Source organism: Malaclemys terrapin, chromosome 2 (assembly GCF_027887155.1).
Source record: "Malaclemys terrapin pileata isolate rMalTer1 chromosome 2, rMalTer1.hap1, whole genome shotgun sequence".
Taxonomy (NCBI): domain Eukaryota; kingdom Metazoa; phylum Chordata; order Testudines; family Emydidae; genus Malaclemys; species Malaclemys terrapin.
In genome coordinates, this window is record NC_071506.1 from 247,237,036 (window position 1) to 247,265,011 (window position 27,976).

The 27,976-nt window shown below is 42.7% G+C and overlaps 1 protein-coding gene across 3 annotated transcripts; it reads right to left on the reverse strand.

Moving 5' to 3' along the window:
- Window positions 1–3,310: 3,310 nt before the first annotated feature.
- HACD1 (3-hydroxyacyl-CoA dehydratase 1) lies at window positions 3,311–23,484 on the reverse strand. 3 transcript variants are annotated; one of them, XM_054021059.1, is made up of 7 exons: window positions 23,204–23,483; window positions 17,325–17,442; window positions 16,112–16,130; window positions 15,940–16,022; window positions 12,175–12,296; window positions 8,391–8,569; window positions 3,311–3,938 (listed from the first exon to the last, which is right to left on the reverse strand). In XM_054021059.1, the coding sequence occupies exons 1-7, from the start codon at window positions 23,329–23,331 to the stop codon at window positions 3,856–3,858; spliced, it is 732 nt and encodes a 243-aa protein (XP_053877034.1). In that variant the 5' UTR covers window positions 23,332–23,483; the 3' UTR covers window positions 3,311–3,855. The 3 variants fall into 3 exon arrangements, with proteins under 3 accessions (XP_053877034.1, XP_053877033.1, XP_053877035.1); XM_054021058.1 differs by having other exon boundaries at window positions 15,940–16,028; window positions 23,204–23,482; XM_054021060.1 differs by lacking the exons at window positions 3,311–3,938; window positions 8,391–8,569 and adding an exon at window positions 16,459–16,525 and having other exon boundaries at window positions 12,203–13,250; window positions 15,940–16,028; window positions 23,204–23,484.
- Window positions 23,485–27,976: the final 4,492 nt, after the last annotated feature.

The following is a 27,976-nucleotide window of genomic DNA, read 5'->3' on the forward strand; positions in this document are numbered from 1 at the left end:
GAATAAAGGCCTTCTCACAAATAAACAATACAGGATTACACCGGATAGTAGCACCTTCAATAAGACACCAAAATAGCATGATGCAAGATCTGACATTCACATGAACAGTTTATTAGATACAATATGAAAATGTCAAAGACTTTAATGCTGGGATATATTCCTAAACTATCATAATAAAGAGGTTCTCAGTAAGTTAAAACATTTGTGAATACTGCAGTAAAGATTACAAAGATGGACAAATGTGCCAAATTCAGGTTGGAAACAGAATGCACCCTAAGAAATTCACGCTTGTTTTTAATGCCAATTGTATATAGCATGGAGTAAGTTAGTTCACTATTTCATTATGTTATAAATATGATGCTATGCTAATATTTAAGTAAAACACAAAGACTGAAATACTGGCTTGACTGAAGTCAATGGGGCTTTCAATCTTTGACTTCAGTGGGGCCAGGATTTCACTCTCAGTTCTTACTTGCTAACAGAATTTCTAATATATTAATTAGAGCGGAGTCAAAAATTCAGTGAAAGACTTAAAAAAAGAGAGGAAAAAAAATTCAATGTAATTTTCACAGGGAGCTTGTCCTCGCCTGCATTAGTCCACACCAAAATCTCACTGGTCTGGCCTTCAGTAACACAGACCCGAAGAGTTATTTTCAGCATGAAGCTGCAGTTTATTGATGTGCAGTTTAACAAGATTCAACTGCAATTGTAAACCACCTTTACGTTTTTTCTTGTTCATGTATTACTATTCAGGACTAGTACATTGCTGCTTTGTGCAAGACAAAAATCTGAATGGTGTTGTATTAAGTCATTTTCCATTTATAAAAGGATATTAATTTGCATCTTGTATGACAATATGTTCAACCCACACACATACAACCCCACTCCTCCCCCGGATGAATAATACTGTACTGGAGGTCAGCCCTTCAACTTGTAATCAAAGGACAAACTCATTTGAGTAAGGTTTCAGAGTAGCAGCCGTGTTAGTCTGTATCCGCAAAAAGAACAGGAGTACTTGTGGCACCTTAGAGACTAACAAATTTATTAGAGCATAAGCTTTCGTGGACTACAGCCCACTTCTTCGGATGCATATATATGTTCCATTCTATATGCATCCGAAGAAGTGGGCTGTAGTCCACGAAAGCTTATGCTCTAATAAATTTGTTAGTCTCTAAGGTGCCACAAGTACCCCTGTTTCATTTGAGTAAGAGTTGCAGGATCAGGCCCTTGGAATATTCAATTAATTTCAAATAGATCAATAGTCATAGTCTTAAGTAAACTCAAACCCCAGTAAAAGGATACTAAATTTTACCACTGAACACAACCTGATCTTATTAATTAATTCAAATTCCATGAGATCCTTCTGCCTGCTTATTGAGAAATATCTGCTCAGAAGCTGCCTGGGTGTTTTATATGGAACAGAGTGCAAGTTGAGTTAAATTTATCAGAACAATTAGTATTTGAAGCACTTTTTATGCAAAACACATTTAACAAATAGAACTTTGTCTAAACATGTAGCATATATAAGCATTTTGTGACTCAAGACTGTAAATGTGGTATATATTTAATACATTAAATCATTTCAGCTGCATAAAAATGTATTCTTAATAAGTTAACATAGCACCTTGGATCAATACACTGTTTTAAAACAAATCAAGAATATTCCATTTTCAAATTGTCAGAAAAACCATTATTCCATCTCAAGCCCTCTATACACCAATAATTGAAAAGGAAGTTAGTTTATATGTAATGTTGATGTGTAAATATGGGAAGGCTAAGACATAAAATTGCAACTTAAGGATATAACAAAGACTTGTTAGTCACATCAGGAAACACATTTCCAACTCCTTTTAATAGTTACAGTATATAATCATAGAAGTTAGAAATGGAAACCACCTTTTAGGTTATCTAGCCCCATCCACTGTCAAAGCAAGATTGTTTCCTACAATGTTTTCTAGTATTCCAACAAATTGGGCTTTACATTTCCCAAGAAAAGGAGCTGCCAGCACGGGCCTTGGAATATTATTCAATAACTTAATAGAGCTCCTGGTCAGGATCTTTTCCCTAGTATTCATTTTATATATTCCATTTCTTAATTTCCCCTGACTCCTAGTTACAACTCTTAGTACCATGTTAATAATTCCTTTTCCTTCTCAAATATTTTCCCCAGAACCAAGCTATACATATTTAATGCTTTGAAGTCAATCTTTCCTACCTCTTACTCATGTCCATTCATTATTTTTGTTGCCGTTTTCTGAACTTTCTACAGTTTGCCTAATGCTTTCTGCTTTTGAGTACCCAGAACTTAACATGGTATTCCAGATGTGGACTCAGCAAAGTCCCTGAAGAGGGACAATCACATCTTCTGCTCCACGACATGACACTTCAGCATATGCAACCCAAAATTGCACTGATTTTTTTCACTGCCACATCATATTGCAAATGAATATTTAATCTGTGGTCCACTCTCACTTCAGGTCTCTTCCAACTTTATGGCTTTAAATTCCTGCCCATATTTCTAACCTCTGCAAGACCCATTATATAACTCATCTCTCCATGCTGGTATTTATAACATTCAGTTTAGCATTATCTGTGATTTTCATTAACATGTTCCTTTTCTAGATTATTAAAGATGTTAAATAGGACCAGATCCAAAACTGTTCCTTGATTACATTATAAAGAGGATGAAACAATTAACTGAAGGAGCAATTAAAAGTGCATAATGGGCTGATTCAAAATACAATTTACATGTCAAGACAGTATTTTAAAGTATTTTTAAATCTTCCATTTTTATCCCATTTGATTAACTGTAAGAAATAAAATACTTTGCCATAGCTGCAGTTTCCACATGTACTTCCATACTTACTCCTCACCGCCACCCCTCATGTTCCCTAACTCTAGAATACAGAATAAACTGGTAATCATTTCACCAGGACAAAATAAACCCGGGCCACATCATCAGCTATAGCTGGGCATCAAGTAGTAGCAAACTGAAATACACTACTCTAAATCTGCATAGAGAATCTAGAGTTCAGCTCTTTTAAAAACTTATTCTATGATGCTAAGATATGATCCTGCAAATAAAAGGTTGCAGCTCTCCCAGACTTTGATCCTGCACCTGAATCTGCTAGCATGGACCACTTCTCCCATGCCAAGTCTCAGGCCTAATGAAGGGTCCAATTCTACTACGCTTACTGATGCTGAACTCGATTCCAGATGTTTCAAAAGGAAGATACTACTTAATGTGAGTACGGGCGGCAGAGTCAGACCCTAAGTAACTATAACCCTAGCTTTAGTTTGGACTGACTACTTTTAATGGCATGTTCTCATAAGGTTCAAGAGACACTCAACTCTCAGTTCTGAATATTGACAAAGATTAGTGTTTTCAAAATAATAAGAAAGGACACAATTTAAGCCACCTGTCCTAGGGGGAAAAAAAATTACCTAATTTTGAATTATCTATTTTTCAGAATACTTCCAATATTGCTCATCAACTGTGGTTTTTTTTTCCCCATAATGACCACTAGAAGTTCTGTAATAGAAAGCAATTTGGCAAGCTATTCAATCTCCTGCCTCTATTTGTCAACTTATATAATAAAAAAAAAAAGGGAAGAAAATAGTTTGTCTGAGGAAACAACCAACCAATGAAATAAAAGAATCAAAAGTGAAGCCAAGGATGAAAAGCAAAGTCTGAAGACATACTGAATTTACAAAACAATACAATCCATGGTATTTCATGCACAGCCATTTATTCTTGTTCCATGATTTAAAACTTGGACTCATAAGGATCACATGAAATGTTTTGTTTCCATTTCTTATTATTCTGTAAACAGCACCATGGTTACAAGAGTTGGGTTAATCGTCCTTTTCTACAATCACTTCTCCATGAAGCACCTTTCTTCTCTGCCACAGCATATGAAAGTAGAGTTGTGGAAACACTTGATTAAAGAAAAAACAAACAAATTAGAAATTATTTTCCCTTTTTTCCTCTAACTGTAGACTATTCAGCGGCGGAAAAATTACAGCAATGGAGCAAGTAACACTGGGTTGCTTATTATGGTAAACTATGACAAACACTGATGGGCCAGTTCACGCCACCGAAATCCATGTAGGGAACTGTGCATGGATCTCCCTCCAACCCTTTGTCTGTGGAAGTAGGGTCAATGATTTCTCAGCAACCTCCATGGCCCTGTGGACTCTTCTATGTGGTCTAGGATCTGTGCTGAGGGAGGCTTGAATGGGTCAGGACTGGGAAGAGGATGCAAACTTCTCTCTCTTGTCCTACAGAAATTGTTGTAATATTCTACCTACTTCACCGCCTCCCATCTCCCATAGGGCTTTCTGTGGTGCTCATCAATGTGGTATCTGATAAATTCATTAATACCTGTGAAGTTATCTTTACAACACCCCTGTCAGGCAATGTGGTATTATCCCCATTTCACAGATGGGAACAAAGAGACTCACCACCGAAAGGTTAAGGCCAAAAGTGTCCACTAATTTTGGGTGCCCAATTTGAGATGCCTAGAGCCTGAACATTCTTTTTAAAGCACTTTACAAGTTCAGCTAGTGACTATCACACGGGTGGAATTTGTAAAGTTGTGTATGTAAAAATGCTGAAAACATCTGAGAACATAAAAATGGATGGTACAATGAATCCCAGTGATGACTGAACCTGGAGATATTCTGAACAAAAAGAACTAACAGCCAGGCTTGTAGCTGTTTCCATCATTCCACTGACTCAACAGACATTCTAGGCTTCAAAGTGACACACAGACAGAGTGACAGTGTTGAAATCTTATTATATAGATGCACAGCTTTCACTGACTTCAGTTACAGCTGTGTGTGCTCAACATCTATGCATATCAGGCCATAGGTGACTCAGGTAGGGCATCCAGAAAATGAGGAATACATAACTAGTTCCATTTAACTGACTTGCCCGGAATCACATAAGAACTCTGTGGCATAGGCAGGGATAGAATCCAACTATCTAGGGCAGCATTCAACTGCTTTAAGCACAAGACTATCCTTTCTCTTCCTGCAATCCCCTGCCTCCTTCACTGCACACTTTCCAACTTCTGCAACAAATGAGGCAGGGTCATAGAGACAACAGTCTCCTTCACTACATATCCAGAGCACAATTCATCCTGTGCACTGAATAAAATGGGGTTTCTGTGGGGGAAAAAAGTCATATGTAATTGAAAACTATGGGTACAATTTTCAAAATCATCTAAATGATTTAGGACCCTAAGTCCCACTTTCAAAAGGGACATAGGTACTTACGAGTTTAAGTCCCCCTGACTTTCAATGAGATTTAGAAGCCTAAGTCACCCAGGGGGGTTTGAAATTTTTACCCTGTATCATAATACATCGGCACCAGGGTGCCTGACTTTGCAATCTTAATGTTATTTTAATCATAGAACTGTAGAGCTAAAGGGAGATCAAGGTCATCTAGTCCAGCCCCCATACTGAGGCAGGATTAAGTATACCTAGATCTAGTTTCTTGTGTGTAATTTCCTAATTTTAAACAAAGTAAACTGAAAAAACAGAAATTCCTTCATGTGGAACCATACTGATCCCTCAATGGGTCATCGGCAGGCTTGAAATCTTAACACACACCACAGACCTCAGCCACTTAAGCTAATGCTGCAACAAACAGCAGAAGCAAGCTCTTATCCACTGTGGGCCAAACACTAAAAAGGGATGAGACACATAGGAATGTAGCGGTTACCACTGTAAATCAGACCCATTGTCTATCTTGTCCAGTGACCAGTACCAGATGCTTCGGAGACAAGTGTAAAAATCATACACTATATAGATGTGGGATAAACTGTCATTCACATTAACAACAAGGAGTCTGGTGGCACCTTAAAGACTAACAGATTTATTTGGGCATAAGCTTTTGTGGGTAAAAACCTCACTTCTTCAGATGCACTTCTTGGACTAGATGACCTTGATCTCCTTGTTGTTTTTGTAGATACAGATTAACACGGCTACCCCCTGATAGTTGTCATTCACATTAGATCTCATCCTGACCTTTAAGAGTTAAACACTGACTTAACCCTTGAAACATAAGATTTATTTTTGTTATAATTAATTATAAAAGTCCAAATTTTTTGTTATAATTATAACTCTGGATATTCTCTTAATCCATATGAATATGTAATCCCTTTTTGAATCTTGCTAAATTGTTGGCATCAACAACTAAGAATTGTTGGGGCAAAGAGTTCAACAGTTTGATAATACTCTTTCACACAATGTGTAATTACTTTTGAATTTCCCACCTTTTGATTTTACTGAATGTTCCCTTGATCTTCTGTTATGGGACAGGGAGAAGACAAACTCCCAATCTCCCTTCTCTATACCATTTGTTATTTTAGATATTTTTATCATGTCCCCTCTTATCTGTCTCCTTACTAAGGTAAACAATCCAAGTCTTTTAAATCTCTCTTCACATGAGTTTGCTTCTCACCCTGTGACTACGTAGCTTCCTTAATAGCCTCTTGTGTGGAACCTTGTCAAAGGCCTTTTGGAACTCGAAATAAGTTACGTCAACCACTGCTCCTTTATCCACTGGTTTACTGACACATTCAAAGAATTCTAAGAGATTAGTGAGACGTGATTTTATTTTACAGAATGTATACTGGTTAGAGCCTATCAATAACAAAACACCTGGAATATCGTGATTATCATTTCAACCAATTTGTCAAGTACAGTTGTAGGGCTTACTGGTCTAAAATTCACAGTTTGCCAGTGGGTTTCCAATATATTTGCAGAACAGTAGAGAGACACTGAGACTCAGGAAGCTCAGGGTCTAGTTCAAAATGTGTAAGGCAGTGTGTTCTAGTGGTCACAGATCCTTCTGCCCCTGTCATCCTCAACATCCTTCTTCTGCCCTATCCCCTTGCATAACCCTCCCCAACCTGTCCCCATCTGCCTCTGTCCTCCCTGCATCTATCCTATTCTGCTCTATCCAAGCCTCCACTCCTAGCCTGCCTTTGTTTCTTCACTATTCAACTCCCCCCGGCCCCCAGCCTGTCCCTATCTCACCTGTTCCTATCCTATCCCCCCGGCCTGCCTCTATCCCTCCCCAGTCTGCCCTGTGCCCATGCTGCTCCTCATCTCTCTGCATCTGAGTGAGACAGCTTCTCGGTTCTGTCTTGGTGCCAACATAGGGAGCACTGAGAACACAGGAGAGACAGTCTCTCTGCTATCAGTTCATGTGTCCAATTCAACAGTGGTTCCCAGATGTGAGCAATTGCAGGAAAAGTCCTGCTTCCCCTGGTCTGAAGCATGCTCAATGAACTCTCTGGGGGTGCAGCATGCTCAGTGTTGTTGGAACAAAGTTCTGTAGGAGTGGAGCGCAACATGCTCAATGCAGATGGAATTTTTAGAGAATTTTGCTGCTAACCTCTAACAAACCTTTACTGAGTATGTGCAAACCGTGATTTTCAGAGGCCAATTTTAGATGGATTTTCATGGGGATTGCAAAATGCACATCCCTGACACCAACCGTGGTCCGAATTTCAAGACCTTTCTCCAAGCAGTGGAGGGGCTAGAGCTTGTCAACAAAATGGTAGTAGAATTCTTTTAACATAAGCAACAAATCTTATTTTTCCCTAATCTTGTTCTCAGAAATGGCTAAACTATTTTCACTGAAGCTTTCCAAATATATTCAACCTGAGTCAGACACTCAGCATGAAAAATTTCTGCCTAAGCAGTTAAAGTGTGACAAAATTTTAACTAACTAGGTCCTATAAAGTAAAGTATTAGGCAACTCTAACTACAGGCGTCACTGCGAGCTCTACCTATAATTCTCAAACTTCATTGCACTGCATAAGAACACAAGAATGGCCATACTGGGTCAGACCAAAGGTCCATCCAGCCCAGTATCCTGTCTGCCGACAGTGGCCAATGGCAGGTGCCCCAGAGGGAGTGAACCTAACAGGTAATGATCAAGTGATCTCTCTCCTGCCATCCATCTCCACCCTCTGACAAATAGAGGCTAGGGACACCATTCCTTACCCATCCTGGCTAATAGCCATTAATGGACTAGACCCTCTACTGACAACAAAAATTACTACACGACCCTAGGAAGGGGAACTGAAGCTTGAGGCCACTGGAGCCCTGCCACCCCAAGCAGGGGAGTGGAGGGGGGTGTCAAAGCTCAAGCCCAAGGGCTTCAGCCCTAGACGGGGGCCTATAATCTGAGTCCTGCCTCCCAGGGCTGAAGCCGAAGCCTGAGCCCCTCCCCAGAGCTGAAGCCTTTGGGCTTTGGCCCCAGCAAGTCTAACCACCAGCCCAGGACTCCATTAAAATGGGCTCCTGACCCACAGTTTGAGAATGGCTGCATAAATGTATTATTGGTATTATTAAAGTATAATAATACTTACATGGTATATATGAGGCCATGACAATAATAAGGAAATAGTAGTAGTCAAAAGAGACATTATACTTGTTGGGAAGTCTCAGTGAAAAGATGCCTGTCTTCTTCACATAAGGTAATGCAGCATAAATAGTTAGAAGTTCACCAGCAACTCCAACAGGATACAAGATGATAAAAAAGTTGTATCTGAAGAAAAACAAATCTAAGAATTATTTTTTTTAAAGATAAATTCGTGTTGTAACATTTCTTCTTTTGATGATTAGTGCCACAGCAATGAACTACAGTAGTTTCCTGCAAGAGAAAACCAAGGGCCAGACCCTCAGCTGGTATAAATGAGCACAGCTTCTGACTTTAATAGACTTGTGGCGGTGAAAAAAGCCAATGCGGTCTTGGGATGTATTAGGCGAGGTATATCTAGTAGGGATAAGGAGGTCCTGCTTCCGTTGTATAAGGCGCTGGTGAGACCTCATTTAGAGTACTGCGTGCAGTTCTGGTCTCCCATGTTTATAAAAGATGAACTCAAATTGGAACGGGTGCAGAGAAGGGCGACTAAGATGATCAGAGGAATGGAAAACCTGTCGTATGAAAAGAGATTAGAGGAGCTTGGGTTGTTTAGTCTGACAAAACGAAGGCTGAGGGGGGATATGATTGCTATCTTTAAATATATCAGAGGGATAAATACAAGGGAGGGAGAGGAATTATTCCAGCTTAGTACTAATGTGGACACGAGAACGAATGGATATAAACTGGCCGTGGGGAAGTTTAGGCTTGAAATTAGACGAAGGTTTCTGACCGTCAGAGGGGTGAAATATTGGAACGGCCTTCCGAGGGAAACGGTGGGGGCGATGGACCTGTCTGGTTTTAAGATTAAGTTAGATAAGTTTATGGAGGGAATGGTTTAATGGTTAAACATAGTAGCCGAGGAAAACCAAGCAATGGTACGTAAATAGCATAATGGCCAACAAGGGCCAGGCTAGAGACTCTTGCCTACATGCTCGGGGTAGTACTGATCGCCATATTTGGGGTCGGGAAGGAATTTTCCTCCAGGGTAGATTGGCTGAGCCTCTGGAGGTTTTTCGCCTTCCTCCGCAGCATGGGGCAGGGATTGCTAGCAGGAGGGTCTCTGCCGATTGTCACTAAAACACAGGATTGGGGACTTCAATGGCAGAGTCCAGGGAAGGGTCATGTGGCCTGCAGCATGCAGGGGGTCAGACCAGATGATCATAATGGTCCCTTCTGACCTTGAAGTCTATGAGTCTATGAGAATTATGTTGATTTATACTAGATGAGGATCTGGCCTTAAGCCCTTACATTTAGTTTGCAGTAATATCAAAATGTTTTAATGTTTTTCCAATGTTAAAGATAAAGAGTCAAAGGTTGGAAAACTGTTGTATCATCCAATAATCTTGTTTTGGTTGATTTATAGAACCTGATCCTGGTGTCACTTATTGGCCTGGGAGCAGCCTGGACCAATAGTAAGTAGGAAATCACAGCCCATGCGCACTGGTCCAAGTGCATCCCTTCCCCATGGTAATTCTATTGAAGTTAATGGAATCTTAAGATACCTAGGAAGCCTGTTCCTCCCATTGTCATATGGGGAATCTAACCATGTACTGCATCTGCCACTTACATGAATGGGAATTACTGATGCAAAAGCGTCTGTGCGTGAGACCAGATATCTCAATGAACCCATTTTAGAACAAACCGACCAACTTTCAAATAAATTATAAAGCAAAGGCACTGAAAGAAGCCAACTACTTTGAATACCATATGCTACATACATGGTAGAAAAGTAAGAAACTGAAATCAGCAATGTTTTGAAAAATTCTCATGCAAGATAAGACATACAGATGCAATCATTCATAAAGAACTGTTCTCTTGAGTTCAGGCTGGAGAAAGCAATGACAGCTGCCTCACAGGGTCTGAAATAAATTTACAATATGCATTCTATGACCAAACCAGATGAGTTTTAAAATGGCAGCAACTGAATATGAAACTCTCTAGAAATCGATGGGCTTAGAGGGCTCATACATCAAACAGAACAGACGAGGTGAGATGTAACAAGAAACTGATGGCATAACTCCAAATACAACTTGGCCATATGCAGAACAGAAACAAACCAAAAATGGGGTATTCTGAATGAAAATTTAGGTGTATTTATTCTATTTAATAGGGAAAGAGAGAGCTTTTATAATTCAAAATAAAAAGCTAGTGATCCCAAAGATTAAATAGAAGTTTACTATGGTTTGCACGTGTGTATTGATATATATCTATATACACAAAAAAGGACAAAATTCATCAAAGGAGGGGAAGAGGTGTGGGAGGCGGGGAAAGAAGAGAAGACACAACTCAGATAAGCCAATGGATTTGTGCCCATTTGTGCTAGCTATCAATTTCCCCCGATTCCTGATGTTAACCTTTGGTGAAATATATGCAGAAGAACTGATTTTCAAATGTTTGTTTTCCAGTATATTTCACATACATATAAGGCTCTTTTGTCAGAATGACTATTTTTCCTACTGCCTTATTATATTTTAAATGGAAAAAACCCTCTAACTTGGAAGCACTGGGAGTGTCTGATAGTTTGATACTTTTCAAATATGCTTCTAAATTTAAAGCCTAAATATATATTCAATTAAAGATCGGGGATCTTTAACTGTTTCTTTTTTTACGTTTGCCATTTAGTCTTAAAGATGCCAAAACCTATCACATACTGTATGAGTAGAAAGACAATGTATTATAAGAATGGACATAAATATCAGCCATATCAAGAAGTGCATTAGAAGCATCAGAACCGTGTTGTCTACAAAACAAAAATAAAGCTAAATGAACAAATAAAAATATATTTTTGGACAAATAATCATCTATAATGAATTTAAAAAAAGACTTATCTGCTTCATAAAAAGCAAAGTCTATTCTGTATATATATTTATTTTTCATTCAATAATTACAGAGGATGCAATTCATCCAGTTAATCTGCATGGTAAATACCCAACCTAAACACACCTAAATACAACCAGTAATGTATTTCACATACAGTAACATACTCAAGTATTGTTTACTTCAAGGTTACTTCTATAAAAAAAGATGCCCTTGTTATTTGGGCTAAGCTAGTTAAAATGTTAACGAAGGTTTTGTAAAACCTCTAATTAAATCATAAATTGAATGCAGAATAAGGGACAAAGCTTGCAAGGTGATCAGAGCCCAAAGCTCCCAGCAACTTCACAGGACTGAGTGGGCACTCTGGCCCCAGTCCTGCAAAGACTTATATATGTGCTCAACTTTATGTACTTGAAGTAGTCCCATCACAGTCAGCACTCACAGTGTCTATGGGTAAGTCCTTGTAGAATTTGGGCCTACGTTTGTAAACAACTAGATTTCTGGCAACAAAAGGTTTTGTTTTTCTTTATTGCATAGTATAAGAGGATACATGGTATGATCATTTAAAAAAAAAAAGATAACTTAGTACATTTTAAATTGTATTCAAAATGCAACTTAAATTTCTAAAAGTTAAAAGGTAATCCTGCAAGCATAAAACAAAGGGATGACTAGTAAATGAAAATAATTATCAAACACAGAAATTAAAAAACAAATCACATCCAACTATCTGAGCTAAAATATCCTTTACATTTTAAACCAAATGGCAATATTCCTAAATACACAAGGCAACCAACCGCATTCTTCTGACACAAAGCCAAAGCTCACACATCTGTTCTCCTGTGTGTTAGCTCAGCATGCATGAAATTAGCATGCACAGAACTATGAGAAACTAAACTGCAAGACATCTCCACCTGGCCCATTTAATGAAGTATGGCAAATGGTTGAGCAGGTTGAATGTGTAGAAGGAATATCGTGTAATCTCTGTCACAGTCCAAACGACCAGAAAAAGAATAACGCTCTCCTCATTCTGGATCTGTGAAAGTATAAAGAACCAACATTTTCTTCACCCTTAAACTTCTTTTCTATGCAAGCGGCAATAGACTTCCACTTAAGACATTTGGAATAGAACTAAGAATTTGAGAAGAAGGAAAACTTGGGTATCAATAATCAGCAGCTGTAGTCACCATCATGTTAACTTTTCTATTACAGATACTCACCAACATACTGAAATTTTGCTAACTGTGCAGTACAAAGTGACTAACCATTGTAAATACATCAAAACACTGAACTATTTAGTTGATTTAATTCCTTCTTTTGTTTACCCTGCATCTGCCCTTTCAATTTGCTCTTTCTTCTGAATTTTGGTCTATTTGCTTGTGTTTATATTCTCTCGCTTTCTTTATCTCAAAATACTATGTATAATGTTTCTCTTCCATTTTAGACTGGATAAATATCACATTACACCACTCTTTGTCTTGTCTGTCTTCTTGTCTGTCTAGCCCATGTCTGTAGTTGCTTCCTCCATGCCTGCTTACTAATGTCTCCCTGATACTCTAGACAATTCCATTTTGTTCAGTGTGTTCCATGGGCTACAAAGTGAAACCTGGTAGCAGGAGATCAGGTTGGAGTGCTCAGGAGTTTGCAGGACAGTTAGGCAGTTGGGAGTGGGTCAATCATTGAAGGAGGAGTAGTGAGAGGATCAAGAGCTGTGAGTGAATATACTCATCTGCAGTGTTTTAAAGATTCAAGTTCTGAGTCATTAAACTGCCTCATCAGGAAGTAGCACATCTACCTGCTGCTTCAAAACATCAGATCCTTTAGGGGAAGGGGGGATCCCCAACTGTGCAAAGATGATGGTTGGGGTCTTTTACAAATAATACCTTCTGAGAAGAAGAATTACACACAAGTGATTTAATTATTTTCTTTAAAGGGGGAGGAATTTGGTAATAGACTTCTGTGCCTGAAGGCTGAAAACCTCCTGGGATTTCTGTAAAATAAAATCAGAGACATTTTTTGTTCCAAACACAGAAACAGGAAACACTGTTTTTCAACAAAATGCAACCTAGTGACAAAGCTTTAATGCTTTTCAACGATGCTGAACACTCACAACTAGGAGATGCAGATGCTCATCACCTCTGAAAATTAGGCCCAATATGTGTAAACTGGAAACAAGATTTAACTTTTATTAAAAAATTAAGAGGGTTAGGATACATCTCAATAATGAAAGCAAAAAACAAACAAACCAAAGTACAAAGATATTCAAATATATAGCTATTTGGGAGAAAGGAGAAGAGAATTAGGCTACTCTCCACCTGAAGTAGATAAGAGGCTACCACCAATAGGATAAACCTGGATTCAGGTCACAATGCTAAATCCAAGCAACAGTGCTTTGAATAAGTATGTAGAGAATTCCATGTGGGTGCCTCGCAAATCTCCTGGACAAGTAGTGAGATCTGAGGCTGGCTATCATCACTAACAGGCCTCTAACTACATATCCCCTCACATGACCCTGAATGTTCAGGCATGCAAAGAAATAACAATGAGAAATGCATTCAGACAGACGTTTAGACCTGGGGATTTTTTGATGTAGTTTGACCTACTGTACTGAAATCAAGTGAAACAAAGAGCTGGGTGGACAAGGTTTAGTCCATTCCACATAAAAGTAGAATGATGAGAATCAGTGATATATGCCCTAGCCTCGATCTACTCGTCCAATGTAACCAACAAATGGTTCACTTCTTGATAAGGTGACCAGACAGCAAATGTGAAAAATCGGGACAGGGGTGAGGGGAAACAGGAGTCTATATAAGAAAAAGACCCAAAAATCGGGACTGTCCCTATAAAATCGGGACATCTGGTCACCCTACTTCTTGAACATTTTTTCTTTTCTTCTAAAAGCAAAACAGCACGCACTTAGCTTTAAAAAAAAAATTAAGATAAACCTACTTGGTATTACAAAAAAGGGAGGTAAAGGAAACAAAGTGTATCAGAGAGCTCTCTTCTATGAACAGATAAAAAGGGAATTGACAATGGAAGCAGTTCCTACATGGCTTTTATATCTCATCAGCAGTTAGGCATGTGCCACCTGCTGGTGAGAAAGTTTAAAGGCTCAGCACCTTCAGTTAAGAAAGTTATGACCCAAGTCACACACATAGGAGCACAGACCCAAAAGTTGGGATCCATTACTTAATATTTATCTTTAGAGAATAGGAATTTCAAGCCCTGCAAAGTAAATAAAATTCAGACAAACTAAACTCGAAGTCCTAGTCCATTCATAACGAGAATCATAGATTCCTTGGACCATTTTTCCTTCGGCTAAGAAAACAATTAACTCTACATTAAAACCTATAACCAACCACATAAATAACACTTTCAGGGGGAAGTTGGCTAATTTTCATATGCTGGGAGGTTTTCTGTGTTTTTTTTTTAATGACAGTCTATTACACTGGCATGCTGTGAACATATAATATTAATTTAAAAAATTTGGAGAAAGGATTTAATACAAACTACAAAGAAAACACCAGTGTAAAATGTCACAACAGTGTTTATCCAGATGCATTCAGTTTAAGAATGATTTCCATTTGTACATTCAACACACGCTAATTGAAGTTCTTTTTCAAAGTGGAATGGCTGACAGTATGGTACATTTGTTCATGAACAGAAGCTCTAGCCTTTGATCTTGCTTAACAGACAGATCAAACCTGGCAGCAACCCAATATGTCTCTGTTGTCCCTCTTCGATGGCATTTACCAGCATCCTGTTTGTAAGCAACTGTAAACTATAGCAGGGGTGGGCAAACTACGGCCCGGGGGCCGAATCCGGCCTTTCACACGTTTTAATCTTGCCCTTGAGCTCCTGCCAGGGAGCGGGGTTCGGGGCTTGCCCCGCTCCGGTGCTCCAGCCAGGGAGCAGGATTGGGGGCTTGCCCTGCTCCGTGTGTGCCATGGCTCCATGCGGCTCCCAGAAGCAATGGCATGCCCCCCCCCCCCCCCGGTTCCTACATGTAGGGGCAGCCAGGGGACTCCGCATGCTGCCCCGCAGCTCCCATTGGCTGGAAACCACATAGGAGACGGAGGTGGGCCATGCCGCTGCTTCTGGGAGCTGCTTAAGGTAAGCACCGCCCGGAGCCTGCATCCCCGACCCCCTGCCCCAGCCTTGATCCCCCTCCTGCCCTCCAAACCCCTTGGTCCCAGCCCGGAGCACCCTCCTGCACCCCCAACCCCTCATCCCCACCCCAGAGCCTGCACCCCCAGCTGGAGCCCTCACACACACACACACACACCCCTGCACCCCAATCCCCTACCCCAGTCCGGAGCCCCTTCTCGCACCCTGAACTCCTCATTTCTGGCCCCACCCCAGAGCCCTCACCCCCAGCCGGACCCCTCACCCCCTCCCATACTCCAACACCCAGTTTCATGAGCATTCATGGCCCCCCATACAATTTCAATACCCAGATGTGGCCCTTGGGCCAAAAAGTTTGCCCACCCCTGAACTATAGGCTTGATCCTGTAAGTTCTCTACCTGCAGAACTCTGACTGAAGTTTGCGAGAGCCCCCTGTATGGAACATTTGCCAGATTCTATTACTTGTTAAATAACACTTCCTGCTAAAATGAGCTTTATATTAATAATCAGCCCTTCCTGTAAAGAGTAAAACAGAATTTGCTCATGAACCCACCTGTTTTATACTGTGTGTTATAAACCACACCATGAAGATTCTTGAACTCACTTGGACCCCAGTCACAAGCACAGAGGTGCGAACTATTCCTTAAAAAGAGAAATACATTATCTATGCCCCATAATTCACGTCTGTAATCAGTTAAGTGAGAAATTAAAAGCAAAAGACTCACCAACTGCACAGTGGACTACCTGTCAATAAAAATAAGTATAAATTAAAAGTCACTCGTTTAAAATCATTTTACTGTTTGCAGCATAAACAAAGACATTGCGGCTGTTAACATAAATCTAAGCTTACCCCTAGTCCTTTACTCCTTATTCAGACTACATTTTCATTTACTTTAATGGCAGCAAATACAAAGATCTTAGGGCCAAATTCTGTGAGGTGCCAAGTACCCTGAATTCCTGCACTTCACTCCTCACAGGATCAGGCCCTTGATTTGTAATACCACTGAAACAGACTGACTTGCTTACCAAAGGAACTTTTACATAAGACTGATTTTCATATAGATACACACACCTTGCTCTTCAGCTTCAAAACCAAACCTCAGTTTCACATGCAACATCTTATCCAGATCAGAATTCTTCTGGAAAATTTAAAGCAAGACACATAAGGTGTTTCAGATACATAAGGATTTTAAAAATTTTTTTGTTGTTCATTTCAGAAGACTTTTTATTAATTCTTTTGCTAATTAAATCTATGACTAGTGTTGATGGGTTTAGATAGAATTATTTAGAATATAAAAACCAAAACACAGATGACCATACATGTTAAAAGAGGCACATGTAGTATATACTACATCTGCTTGATGAATGTACTATACATCCATATCAGTCTGATGCATGCTTTGCCAAGTGCTCTCAGTCTCCAGAGTGCTTTGCAAAATTTGCATAACCCCTTTGTGGAAAGTCATGGTTCAATGAAAGATTGGTAGAAAACCATATGGGGCATGTGGGTCTAGTCTGGAAGGAGCAAAAGAGAGAAAGCCATATGGGGGATAATGAGTTCTGTATGGGGAATGAGAGAGAAGCAATCACCCGTGGAGGAGGGAAAGGTGTCTGCAAAGGAATAGGCTCCATAAGGAATGGAGTCCCTGTGTGGCTTGCAAGATCTGTCACTGAGCAATTCTTAAGCATTTTTGAAATGTAAAAAAATCCTAAGCAAATAATTTAGTAGCCTAGAGTTAATGTTACAATATGTATCCATTGCCTTCAACCAACCTCCTCCCTCTCCCCACCAAAACCACCTTAAAAATAAATGAAGTTAGAAAGATTGGAAATTCTGAGATATTCTTTCATCCTTAACGCCATTTTAATTAATTTTTTTTTTTTTTTTTGCTGAGGGTAAATATTTTCTCAAGCAATGTGTAGCATTTAAAAATTTACCTCAAGCACAGCAAATGTCTGGAAAAATTTAAGTGTCTTTTGAACAGTTTTGTATAAGCCTTTGTATGTTCCTTTCTGCATGTAAAATCGTGCCATGGCAATAGCCAATACCAGCCACCTAGAAAAGAAAGAGAATGGATAATTTTCAAATGAGAATTCTAAGAACACCCAGGTATCTAAATTATTCATTACATTACTTTCATCTCAAATATTTGAAGTAGAACTTTGATTTTCTACTGGTGGTGTTTAAAAAGAGATTGAAAATATAATTTAAAATATAGCAAAATCCATTAATTATTTAGCTCCTGTAGCCTACTTTGTGGAAAAGTATAGAGAGAATGCCTTGCTTCTCTTTGCAAAGAGCCCTCTGTGTTACATAGCTAAAGTGTTCTCTTTTCCATAGTATGGACCATATCTCTATTATTCAAAGAGTATTCATTCATGTATTTTAGCTGTTTTTAACATAACTTAGCAGGTAAAAAAAAAAAAAGGCGCCAACTTCAGGTGCCAGCCACTTTCCATACACCAGCAGTTGTCCCCAACTGGAAAACCTCTGAACAACTTAGTGTAATGGTTCTAGTCTAGACTATGGGGCTTTTTCAAATATAATTTCAAATCCCCAATTGCTTATCACAGTTCCATAGTGTTAGGAAACTGAAAAATTTACATGAAATTAAAAAAATTATTTGAATATATGTATTTTGTTTTCTTAAAACATATTGAAAAGTAAGCACTATAGCCAACATTTCCAAACTTGGTCTCAATCCTGCAAGGAGCTCTGTGTAAGGGGATCCCTGAAAGTGGGGTTCTACCCACACAATGCTCTTTGAAGGACTGTGCATGGGGACTTAAAGCCAAGCCCAGCAAAAGCAACTAGTGATTCTGAGTGCCTCAGTTTGTGGGTGTCCATCTTGAGACACTAATAAAGGGGTCCTTTTTCAGAAAGAGTTGTATACCCATCCTCTGAAAATCAGGCCAATTTAAAGTGTTTAAAGTTGGGCACTAAAAAATCCAGGCATCCAGAATCACTAGTCACTTTTGAAAATTTTGGCCAACGTGGTTAGTTCTGGAACTGACATTTTGGTAATCATGTACTGATATTAAGTGTGGATGGGTTTTTTAAAATATGCATTCTGCTGTTATTCAAATAAAGAAAGCAATAATAATTGTTAGTCAAATTAAAGCTTTCTTTATTGAGATAAAACAAATCTGAGCTAAAATAAATTTTAAATCACCTAAGGCAGGGGTCGGCAACCTTTGGCATGCAACCCATCAGGGCAATCTGCTGGTGGCTGCGAGACATTTTGTTTATGTTGACTGAATTTGATCTCAACATACCGGATTCGATTTAGAGAAGTTTAGAGAAGCTGAAAACCTCATAGGTGGAAATCTGAGCACTGGGTTTATCAACAGTTGTACTGGATACAGTATCTCAGTTGAGAAGTACCAATTATGCTGCACGGAAAGCGTCTGGGGACAGGTGTCTACAAAACAATACTAGCAAGAAATAGTTTGCTTTTATTTAGTGTTGCTCTTTCTTTAAGTGTTATCAAAGTTGTCTACATGTATTGTGCATGGATAATCCAGGCAAAAATAGCAGCCAGTGTGTGCCTGGCTGTAGTTTGTATGTTAAAGATCATAAAAGATCATAAAAATGGCCATACTGGGTCAGACCAAAGGTCCATCTAGCCCAGTGTTCTGTCTCCCGACAGTAGCCAATGCCAGCGAGGAGACATAATGGCCAAACCTGGGATTATTCCCTATTCTTCAAACATAAGTGATTTTCATTTCTAGCTGGAGAACTGGACACTGACTTGTGTTAATGTAATGTCTGAAAGATTCCTATCTAATAGCATGTGCCCCTTAGCACTGAAGCAGCATGACCTATAATTAAAAAACTGTCCACAGGCACCCCCCCCCCCGCAGCTCCCATTGGCCGCGGTTCGCCGTTCCCGGCCAATGGGAGCTGCGGGAAGCCTGCCGGGAATAGGGGCTGCATTCCCTAAATATTGCTTACATGAAGTTTTGCGGCCACTTAGCAGGGGACTGAGTAGCCCTTTTAGGAGACTCAGGGACCTGCCTACCTGTGACAGGCTCCTATAAAGAAAAGCCAAGTCAGACACACCTGGAAGGAATTAAATATCTAGATGGCTAGCTGGTAGCTAATTAGCTAATGAGCCTGATAAAGCGTTCCCAGGGATCAGCTGAGGTGGATCCTTGAGACAGGAAGCTTTTGAGGGCAGAAGAATTCACCAGAGCAAGGGACCTGGAAGGTGTGCTCAGAGGGGTAGGGAATTCCAAATAGTGGCAGAAGGGCCAGCCTGTCAGGAATTGTGTGCTTCCCCAGAGAAGGGCTATGCTGACAAATCTCTGCACACCCTCCTCTGGCTCTAGGAAAGAATTCTTCCCAGCGATTGTCAAGAGGCTTGACTCTGGAGAAGGGACCTGAACTGAGAGAACTGTTGGAGGAGAGTGGTGGATTCAGGTGGGAATTGATAAACTGAGACTGACTCTGTCTCCCAGATAAGATGCTGGGGAGAGGGCTTGCTGGTATCTTTATTGGGTCTTTGGTTAATAAACTAGATCCTTCAGAAGGCCATGTAAAGCCTCGGTGACCTTATTGATGACATTAAGGGAAAGTCTGTCTGGCAGCACCTACAGCTCCACACTTGGCCAGAAGGGGACACTACTGGATACGTACACTCTCTGACAATAGCTTCTCTCACCTCCAAGCCTCTCTTTCAATATGTGCGGGCTTGTCTACACTACCAGCTGGATAGGTGGGCAGCGATCGATCCAGCAGGGGTTGATTTATCATGTCTAGTGTAGACGCGACAAATCGACCGCTGAGTGCTCTCCCGTTGACTCCAGTACTCCAGCAGAATGAGAAGCACAAGCGGAGTCAATGGGAGAGCGCCAGCTGTCAATTTACTGCAGTGAAGACACCATGGAAAGTAGATCTAAGTACATCGACTTCAGCTACACTATTCATGTAGCTGAAGTTGCGTATCTTAGATCAACCCCGCGCGGTAGTGTAGACAAGCCCTGGAACTCACATGGAACTAGGCACCACCACACACTGCAAATGTGGATTCTCTCATCATGCCTATTCTACATCTCTTCCCCTGTGTGTTGTGTAACTACCAAGGTTCCATAATGCTGCGGCACAGGATGAATTCCACTTCCTTTCCTAAGAATGAAGCAAGTGCCAGTTAAACAACACCCACAGATATTATTTAGGTTTTTTATGGCTAGTGTAAAATCTGAGTAAATGTTTGTAGAGTATAAAATTAGAGGCGTTCTCCAGCCACTGCTGAAATCAGTGGATTATTTTAAATTCATCAATACATGTTGCCTTCACAATAAGGCTGTCCTGGGTTCTAAATGTTTTGTGTTTTATAGTAAAGTATGTGTCAAAGGAGAATTATAATGGATTTTTATATGGTTGGCAATATGGCAGGTGACAGCAGTATCTTTACATAAGAGGTACCATGAGAAGCCATATTATATCTGACCAAAAAGGCAATAAATATAAACCAAAAAGGTTCCCTGAATCTCATTTTGCAACAAAAAGGGAACATGAAATGTCTTCTCTGACTAAACAAAACAAAAAGTTGGTAGGTCTCTTGCTTAGACAGGTTATTCTTTAAACAAGTATACTTCCACAGACCATTTTATTTGGCCTTCAGCTTGCAACTTTTTTTTTTTTTTTTTTTTGGTCTCATATGGGCCTTTGTATTGCATACAGAAAAATGGCAACTTTCACTCAATATCAGACAAGCATTCAGTCTGAAAAAGAAAATACCCTACACGATAAATTCCCCTGAGGGAGGCTTTCGGAGGCCTAAAGGACAGTGACGGGCCTAACTTCCATTGACTTTCAATGGGACTTGGGCACCTACCTGCCATTTTTTCTTTTGAACATCTCCACCTATACATTTACCAGTATGAATGACAAAATGTAATCCCATATTAGAAAGAGGAGTTAGCACAATTATTGATAAACCAGGGTATGCCTAGAATTTTATTAACAAGTACTTTCTTGCCAAGTGGATAAACTTGCCAGTACTAGTATTACACTTCAGTGTTCCCTTAAGTGTATCTACTGTACTTTATCAGTTTGAAAAGATGATGAAATGTTTGTCTTTCTTTTTCCTATCCCACACAAGAAACAAAGGACCCACTTTTACAAGTGCTGGTGGCTCTCAACTACCAATGGCTTTGATGGGAGATGTAGGGCTCAGCACTTGCAGGGATCACAACTAAAATGAATGTTTCCACCTTAAAAGTCTCTGGCAGGAGCCCAGTGCTCCTGAACAAATGAACAACAACAAAGCAAGGGGTGGACTGTTAGGGAATACAATGAGGAAACATAGCAATTCCAAACTAGCAAAGATTATGAACAACGAATAAAAACACTAATTAAAGCTGACACAAATATAACTTCATAAAGCCCCATGCCTGACCTTCAGCAATTCCTTATGTAAAATGTTCCAATGTCGAATTACCCTAAGTATTAAAATTTGTGGGAGTCTGACAATTTTCAGCCTTTCAACAGAAAATTAAATCAGTTTACTTTAAGTATGTTATGAAAACTACTGCTATTAACATGACAAATCTTTAAAAGGAATGAAAATACATACATCAACCACTTAAATATAAGCCAGAATTCCCTTACCATTAAAACTCAGTACAATCATTCAATACCAATACCACATTTTCTCAAAAGAATCCATTGTAACACTGGGCATCAGTTTAAATGCACTCCTGGGCTTATTAACAGTTCCACGCCAATGCATTCAAATTGGAATGGCCCTACCAGTAGCTGAATTGAGGACAAAAACTGAAATAACATTCAGAGCCAAATTCAACTTTGGCAAGTGGGTACAAATCCACTGAGTTTTGTCTGCTTATGTCAGGGTTGTATTTGGCCTGTAACCTCTGTTTTCAATACTGAGAGGCTGTGATTTGTAGAACAAGTTGGGAGACCAAGATGGAGCTGGAAGAAGGAAACTAATGTCTTAAAATACTGTTTCAATATCAGTTAAATATTAATCAATGATGCTGCTTAGACTGAAGCCAAGATGGTTTTTCAGTATAATAGTAGTAGTCATTTCTTGCACTTTACTCTTAACATGACAGATGGAAGAAATTAATATACGTTGCCTGTCTCCTAAGTGCTCTCCAAAGCAAGAATTTGAACCAAAGCTATTTAGAAACTTCGGGCAGGCCGTACCACATTGACCCCTCCCTCGGCGTGGGAGGAAAACGAGGAATCCTGCTATAACTACGCGCTTACAACCACTTCGCAACCCCTCCGGAAGTCTTCACGGGCAGCTTGAGACCCCAAGTCTGCCAAGGCACTTTGGACCGTGCAGTGCCCCAGCTGGCAGTCAGCCTAGCCCGGCAAGCCCTGCTCAGAGCGGGGAACGAGCCACAGGGGAGCCGTCTGCAGCCAGCAGCTCCAGCGCAGGGAGCCCCTGGGGGCGGGGACTAGATCCCCTCCACGAGGTCCCTCCAGTCTCTGCGCGGAGCCGGCTCAGCGTGCAGGGGCGGCCGCAGTGACTTACGCCAAGGGGAGCCCCCTGCCCCGGCAGCCGCGCCCGGCATTCCTGGCTCAGGCTATACTTAACCTCCCCTCCGGGCTGCGAGATGACGCGCTCGCGGCTGCACCGCTGCACCGTATTAGGAAATGCCAGGCGGGCGAGGGCTAGCCCCGCAGGCAGCCCCCTCTGCCGCTCCCCGAGTCTTTCTGCCCCCAGCCCCCAGTCGCAAGGCCTCCACCTGCCAGCCCGGCTCCCGCCGCAGTCCGCTCCCCCTCGCCCCGCCGTGTCTGCCCGGTATATTACACTATACCGGCAGCGCTCCCCGGCACGCACCCGGCGGTCATGGCGATGTTGTAGCCGATGAGCCAAGCTGTGGCCAATGCGCCCAGGCGCCTCTTCCTGCCCTTCTCCTTCTCCTCCAGCGAGCCGCTGCCGGCCCCGTCCTCCTCGCTGGACGCCATGGTTTGCCCGAGGCCAGGGGGAGAGACGCGCGGCGGAGGAGGGGCGCGGGCAGGGGCAGGGCTGAAGCCGCGCTGACAGCTGGAGCTGACTCTCACCCCATCTGTCTTCACGGCGGGCTGCTGCTGCCCCCGGCCAGCGTCTCACATGGTGTCGCCGGCTCCTCCCTTCTCCTCCCGGGGCTCCTCAGGTCACACGTGTCCCCCCCTTTCCCAGCCAATCTCGCCGGTCTGCGTGGAGAGAGCCTGCCGACCCCCCTCACCCTAACGTGATTGCTGCGCCGCGCGGTTCCTAGTCTGGTTTCCCTGACTTGAGAGCAAAAGTTTTTACACAGATACTCTAAGTTGCCACCACAAAATACACTCCCATGGGTAACCGTGTAGGTGTAACATGTCCTTGTGTGCAACATGAGCGGTTGGCAGGCTAGCCAAGTGAAATGTCCAAATGGGTCCTGTATGCTCACACAGGCTGTGCCCCTGCTACTGGTGCTTTGCTTACAGGGATCACCTATGTTGGATATAAAAAGAACGAGGAGTACTTGTGGCACCTTCGAGACTAACAAATTTATTTGATATGCGTCACCTTAGCTAAGTCTACACTGCATTGCAAACCCTGGTCTGTGAGACTGGTGTTTCCAACCCTGTGCTTGAGCATCCATGCTGCATTGTAAACCTGGCTTTACAGTTGCAGGATCTGGGTCTCACAGCTGTCTTAACATGACCACACTGCTATGCCGACCTTATGACTCAGCTCAGCGGCTTGAACTGCATCCACATTGCTTGGATCCAAGTCTCAGCAGGACTTGGGACCTGACCCACCGCCGGCAGGGTCCTAGGAACTGGGGGTCCTGAGTGCTTGCTGACCTGAGTCAGACTGATTTATGTGTTGATGGAATGGGGGCTTTGGGCTCAAACCCGAGTGAGAGGCCAGTCTTAGTGTACAGTATAGACATACCCCCTACTTGCATAGATTCCAGGGCTGGAGCACCCATGGGGAAAAATTGGTGGGTGCTTAGCACCCACCTGCAGCTCCCTGCCCGCCCCCCCGTCCCAGCTCACCTCCACCTCTGCTCTGCCTCCGCCTCCTCTCCTGGGCGCACTGCGTGCCCGCTTTCCCCCCCTGGCTTCCAGCGCTTACGCCACGAAACAGCTGATTCGCGCGGCAAGCACTGGGAGGAAGGAGAAGGGGGAACGCGGCACACTCGGGGAAGAGGCGGGGCTGGGGTGGGGATTTGGGGAAGGGGTCCAATAGGGGCAGGGAGGGGGCAGAGTTGGGGCAGAGATTTTGGGGAAGGGGTTGGAATGGGGGCGGGGTGGGGAAAGGGTGAAGTCAGGGCGGGGGGGCACGAGCACCCACCGGCACCGGAGAACGTTAGCGCCTATGCCTACTTGTATGCTAGTGCTAGTGTTGGGGATGCTGCTGCCACCCCCTGGCTTAAAGTAGTAATAGTAAATGCCAAATACATAATTTCCATCATCAGCACTCCCATTATAAAAATTGTTCCAGCATCCCTGCCCTGCATATACATTATGACATTCCCCAGGGTGCAATCTAAACCACTGGACTGCTGTGTCCCCTTAAGTCTCTAGCCTGGGATGCCTTTTACACTGCTTTGCTGATGAACAGGAACCCTTCCAGGCTCTGCTCACTCTCAGCCATCTGCATGCAAAGTAACTCTCAGCTGAATACATGAATCCTACGCTGAACCATCCATGAATTACATACAGGACTACACCTGCATATCCCTCAGCCTGGCTCCCCAGAAATGTGTCTTCTATTGCTCAGTAGTCCACTGGACAGTACAAGTTCATAGATAGTTTGTCATTCCAACAATGGATAATGATTAAGGCTGCATGTCTGTCACGGAGGTCATGGAAGTCACAGATTCCATGACTTCTGCAGTGGCCAGCAGCAGCTACAGTTTGTGTGTGTGGGAGGGGGCTAAGGGCAGGGATTTGGGGTGTAGGGCAGCACTTACCTGGGGTTGGGGGGATCCCCAGCTCCCATCAGCATGTCCCTGCAGCTCCTAGCCGGAGGGGCCAGAGGGCTCCATGCACTGCCCGCGCCCGCAGGCCCTGCCCCCACAGCTCCCATTGGCTGCTGTTACCAGATTTGCCCATTACTTTTGGGTATGCTCATTTATTAGGGTTACTCTTCTGAGGGGAGGTTCTGTAATTTTATCAATGTACTGCTTGTGTCACTTGTGTTCTTATACAGAGCTCTACTTCTGCAAGTTCCCTCCCAGTGGAGCTATCTGCAGGACCTAGGTTCCCCAGGGCTGGGTTCCTCCAGCCCCAGAATCAGATGAACATATATACACACACACACCACACACTAACAGAGCGTATCTGAGAGGACTGGGTTAATAGCACTCCCAAGCTGACCCCTTATATGTCCCTGGACTCAGTAAGCTGGTTTGAGCAGTATTTCCAAGCTGCCACCCTCATATGCCCCAGGTTCAGCACGTCCCTATCCCCACTTTCACGTTACAATTGTTCTGGTAGTAACCCACTTGATGAGCAAATCCCACAGGATTATTAGGCGCTGCAGGGATCTTTAGCTTAGGTAGGAGGAGAGTTGCTGCAGAGTGAATGGGGAAGCCAAAAAACACCCATGAGTGGGGGAAAGAGAGAGAAGCAACCAGCTTAACCATGAAAGTTATTTATTGCCAGGTAATAACCATAGGGGAGCCAAACAAACAAAACAGTTATAATATTAAATCTAACTTAAATTTGATTATAAAAGTCAGGTTTAGAAAACTATAATTGATCACACAAGTCAGGGTCAGAAGGCTATACCTAGAAAGAGAGAGAGAGAGAGAGAGCTGGGTTCTCACTACGTGAAGCTTGAATCAATCGGGGGTCCTAGGTGGTGGTGGTAACTGAGGGTCTGGAGTGCTGGAGACAGGCAGAGCCCCCAGCACGATCAGTTAGGAGAAGATGAAGTCTTTGAGGATTACCCTCTGTTAGGGTGTAGACCAGGGATCTCAAACTCAAATCACCACGAGGGCCACATGAGGACTAGTACATTGGCCTGAGGGCCACATCACTGACACCTTTTCATACAAAGATACAAAAGCCCCCCCTCTGCCCCCGGCCCTGCCCCCACTCCACCCCTTCCATGAGCCCCCGCCCCTGCCCTGCCTCTTCCCATCCCTTTCCCGCACCCATTCTAGCCCCTTCCCCAAACTCCCTGCCCCAACTCCGCCCCCTCCTTGCCCCTATTCCAACCCATTCTCCAAATCCCTGCTCTGGCCCGGCCTTTTCTCTGTCTCCTCCCATGAGCGCGCCGCATCCCGGCTCCTCCCCCCTCCCTCCTGGAAAGTCCTAAGCGCCACCAAACAGCTGTTTGGTGGCGCTTAGAACTTTCCAGGAGGGAGGGGGGAGAAGCGGGGATGCGGTGCATTCGGGGGGGGGGCACAGAGGGGGTGGGGCGTGAGGGGAGCTATGGCAGGCCGCAGGAAATAGCTCCATGGGCTGCATGAGGCCCGTGGGTCACATGTTTGAGACCCCTGGTGTAGACTAACAGTTCCTTGTGTACCTGAGATTTGAAATGTTCTTGAAATACAATGTAAATTTTTTGTTTAGACCTTCCATCCTGCTAGTGAATGAACAGTTAAGTAGGTGATGGCTTTTTAGCACCTTGCTGGCATGCTAATGTGCCTTTGTCTCTGAGAAAATAGTTTGTGGGGGTCTGTCCGTGAGCCCTTTCAGGAGAGCTGTGAGGCCCCATGGCAGAAACCCAGTGCCCCTAGCCCTGGCACTCTCCTGCGGGCCTGAAGCCGTCTCAAGCTGGGAGCGGCAAAGGGATGAAGCCAGTGGGCCCCACACCCCAGTCTGAAGCCAGGAGTGGGCATGGGGCTGAAGTCAGCATCCCCCCCATCTGAAGCCAGGAGTAGGCGTGGGGCTGAAGCCGGGACCCCCACCATCCTGGGTCTGAAGCTCAGAGCGGATGTGGGGCTGAAGGCGCCCCCCGTCTGAAGCCACTGCCCCTCTCTGCCCTATCTGAAGCCAGGAGCAACAAGGGGCTGAAGCTGATGTTCCCCCACCTCCCCAGTGCGAAGCCATGAGTGTTGTGGGGCTGAAGCTAGCAGTTCCCCCCCCCCCCCCCAAAGTTGGGAGTGGTGCAGGGCTGAAGCTGAGAGCCCCAGCACACTCCCCCCTCTGCTAGACTTGTGTAGGAGCTGGATTTTATAATGTACTATGCGAATTAATGTATGATTTGATTTCATCCTGTCAGCCACCCTTTTTGAATAGCAGAAAGGAATGACAGACCAGAACAATCCTTATGACTGATTATGGTCACCTTTTTGTTTTAGGATAAGTTATAATGTCTACTATGGTTTCTTATATGTATTACAAATTAGGCACTCTAGTTAAATACACATTTCTTTGTTTTAAGATTTAGAAAGTAAGAAACAGGATCTTGTATTGTATCTATGTTAAGGAGATTAGAGGAATGTTCAGGGCCTGAAGCCCCAACGTGAATTGTTTTAGTTATAAGATTTAGCAAGGCTTGATTTACAATGTATTCTGCTGAATATAAAATGCTGTCTGTATACCTTTGAAGGTTTCTGTAAGAGATTGTTTACGTGAATGAGGAATGCATGCATCAGGAAAAGATAAGGTGTGAAAGCCAAGACAAATG

Bases quoted from the DNA above. Each gene is read 5' to 3' on its own strand.
- HACD1 (XM_054021058.1), bottom strand. From the start codon at position 23,331: ATGGCGTCCAGCGAGGAGGACGGGGCCGGCAGCGGCTCGCTGGAGGAG. The intron at 12,297-15,939 runs GTGGGTTCATGA...ATACTTTCACAG, and splicing joins TAACACACAGTATAAAACAG to ATCCAGAATGAGGAGAGCGT. The intron at 8,570-12,174 runs GTGGAGATGTCT...GTTTTTCTTCAG, and splicing joins TACTTCATTAAATGGGCCAG to ATACAACTTTTTTATCATCT.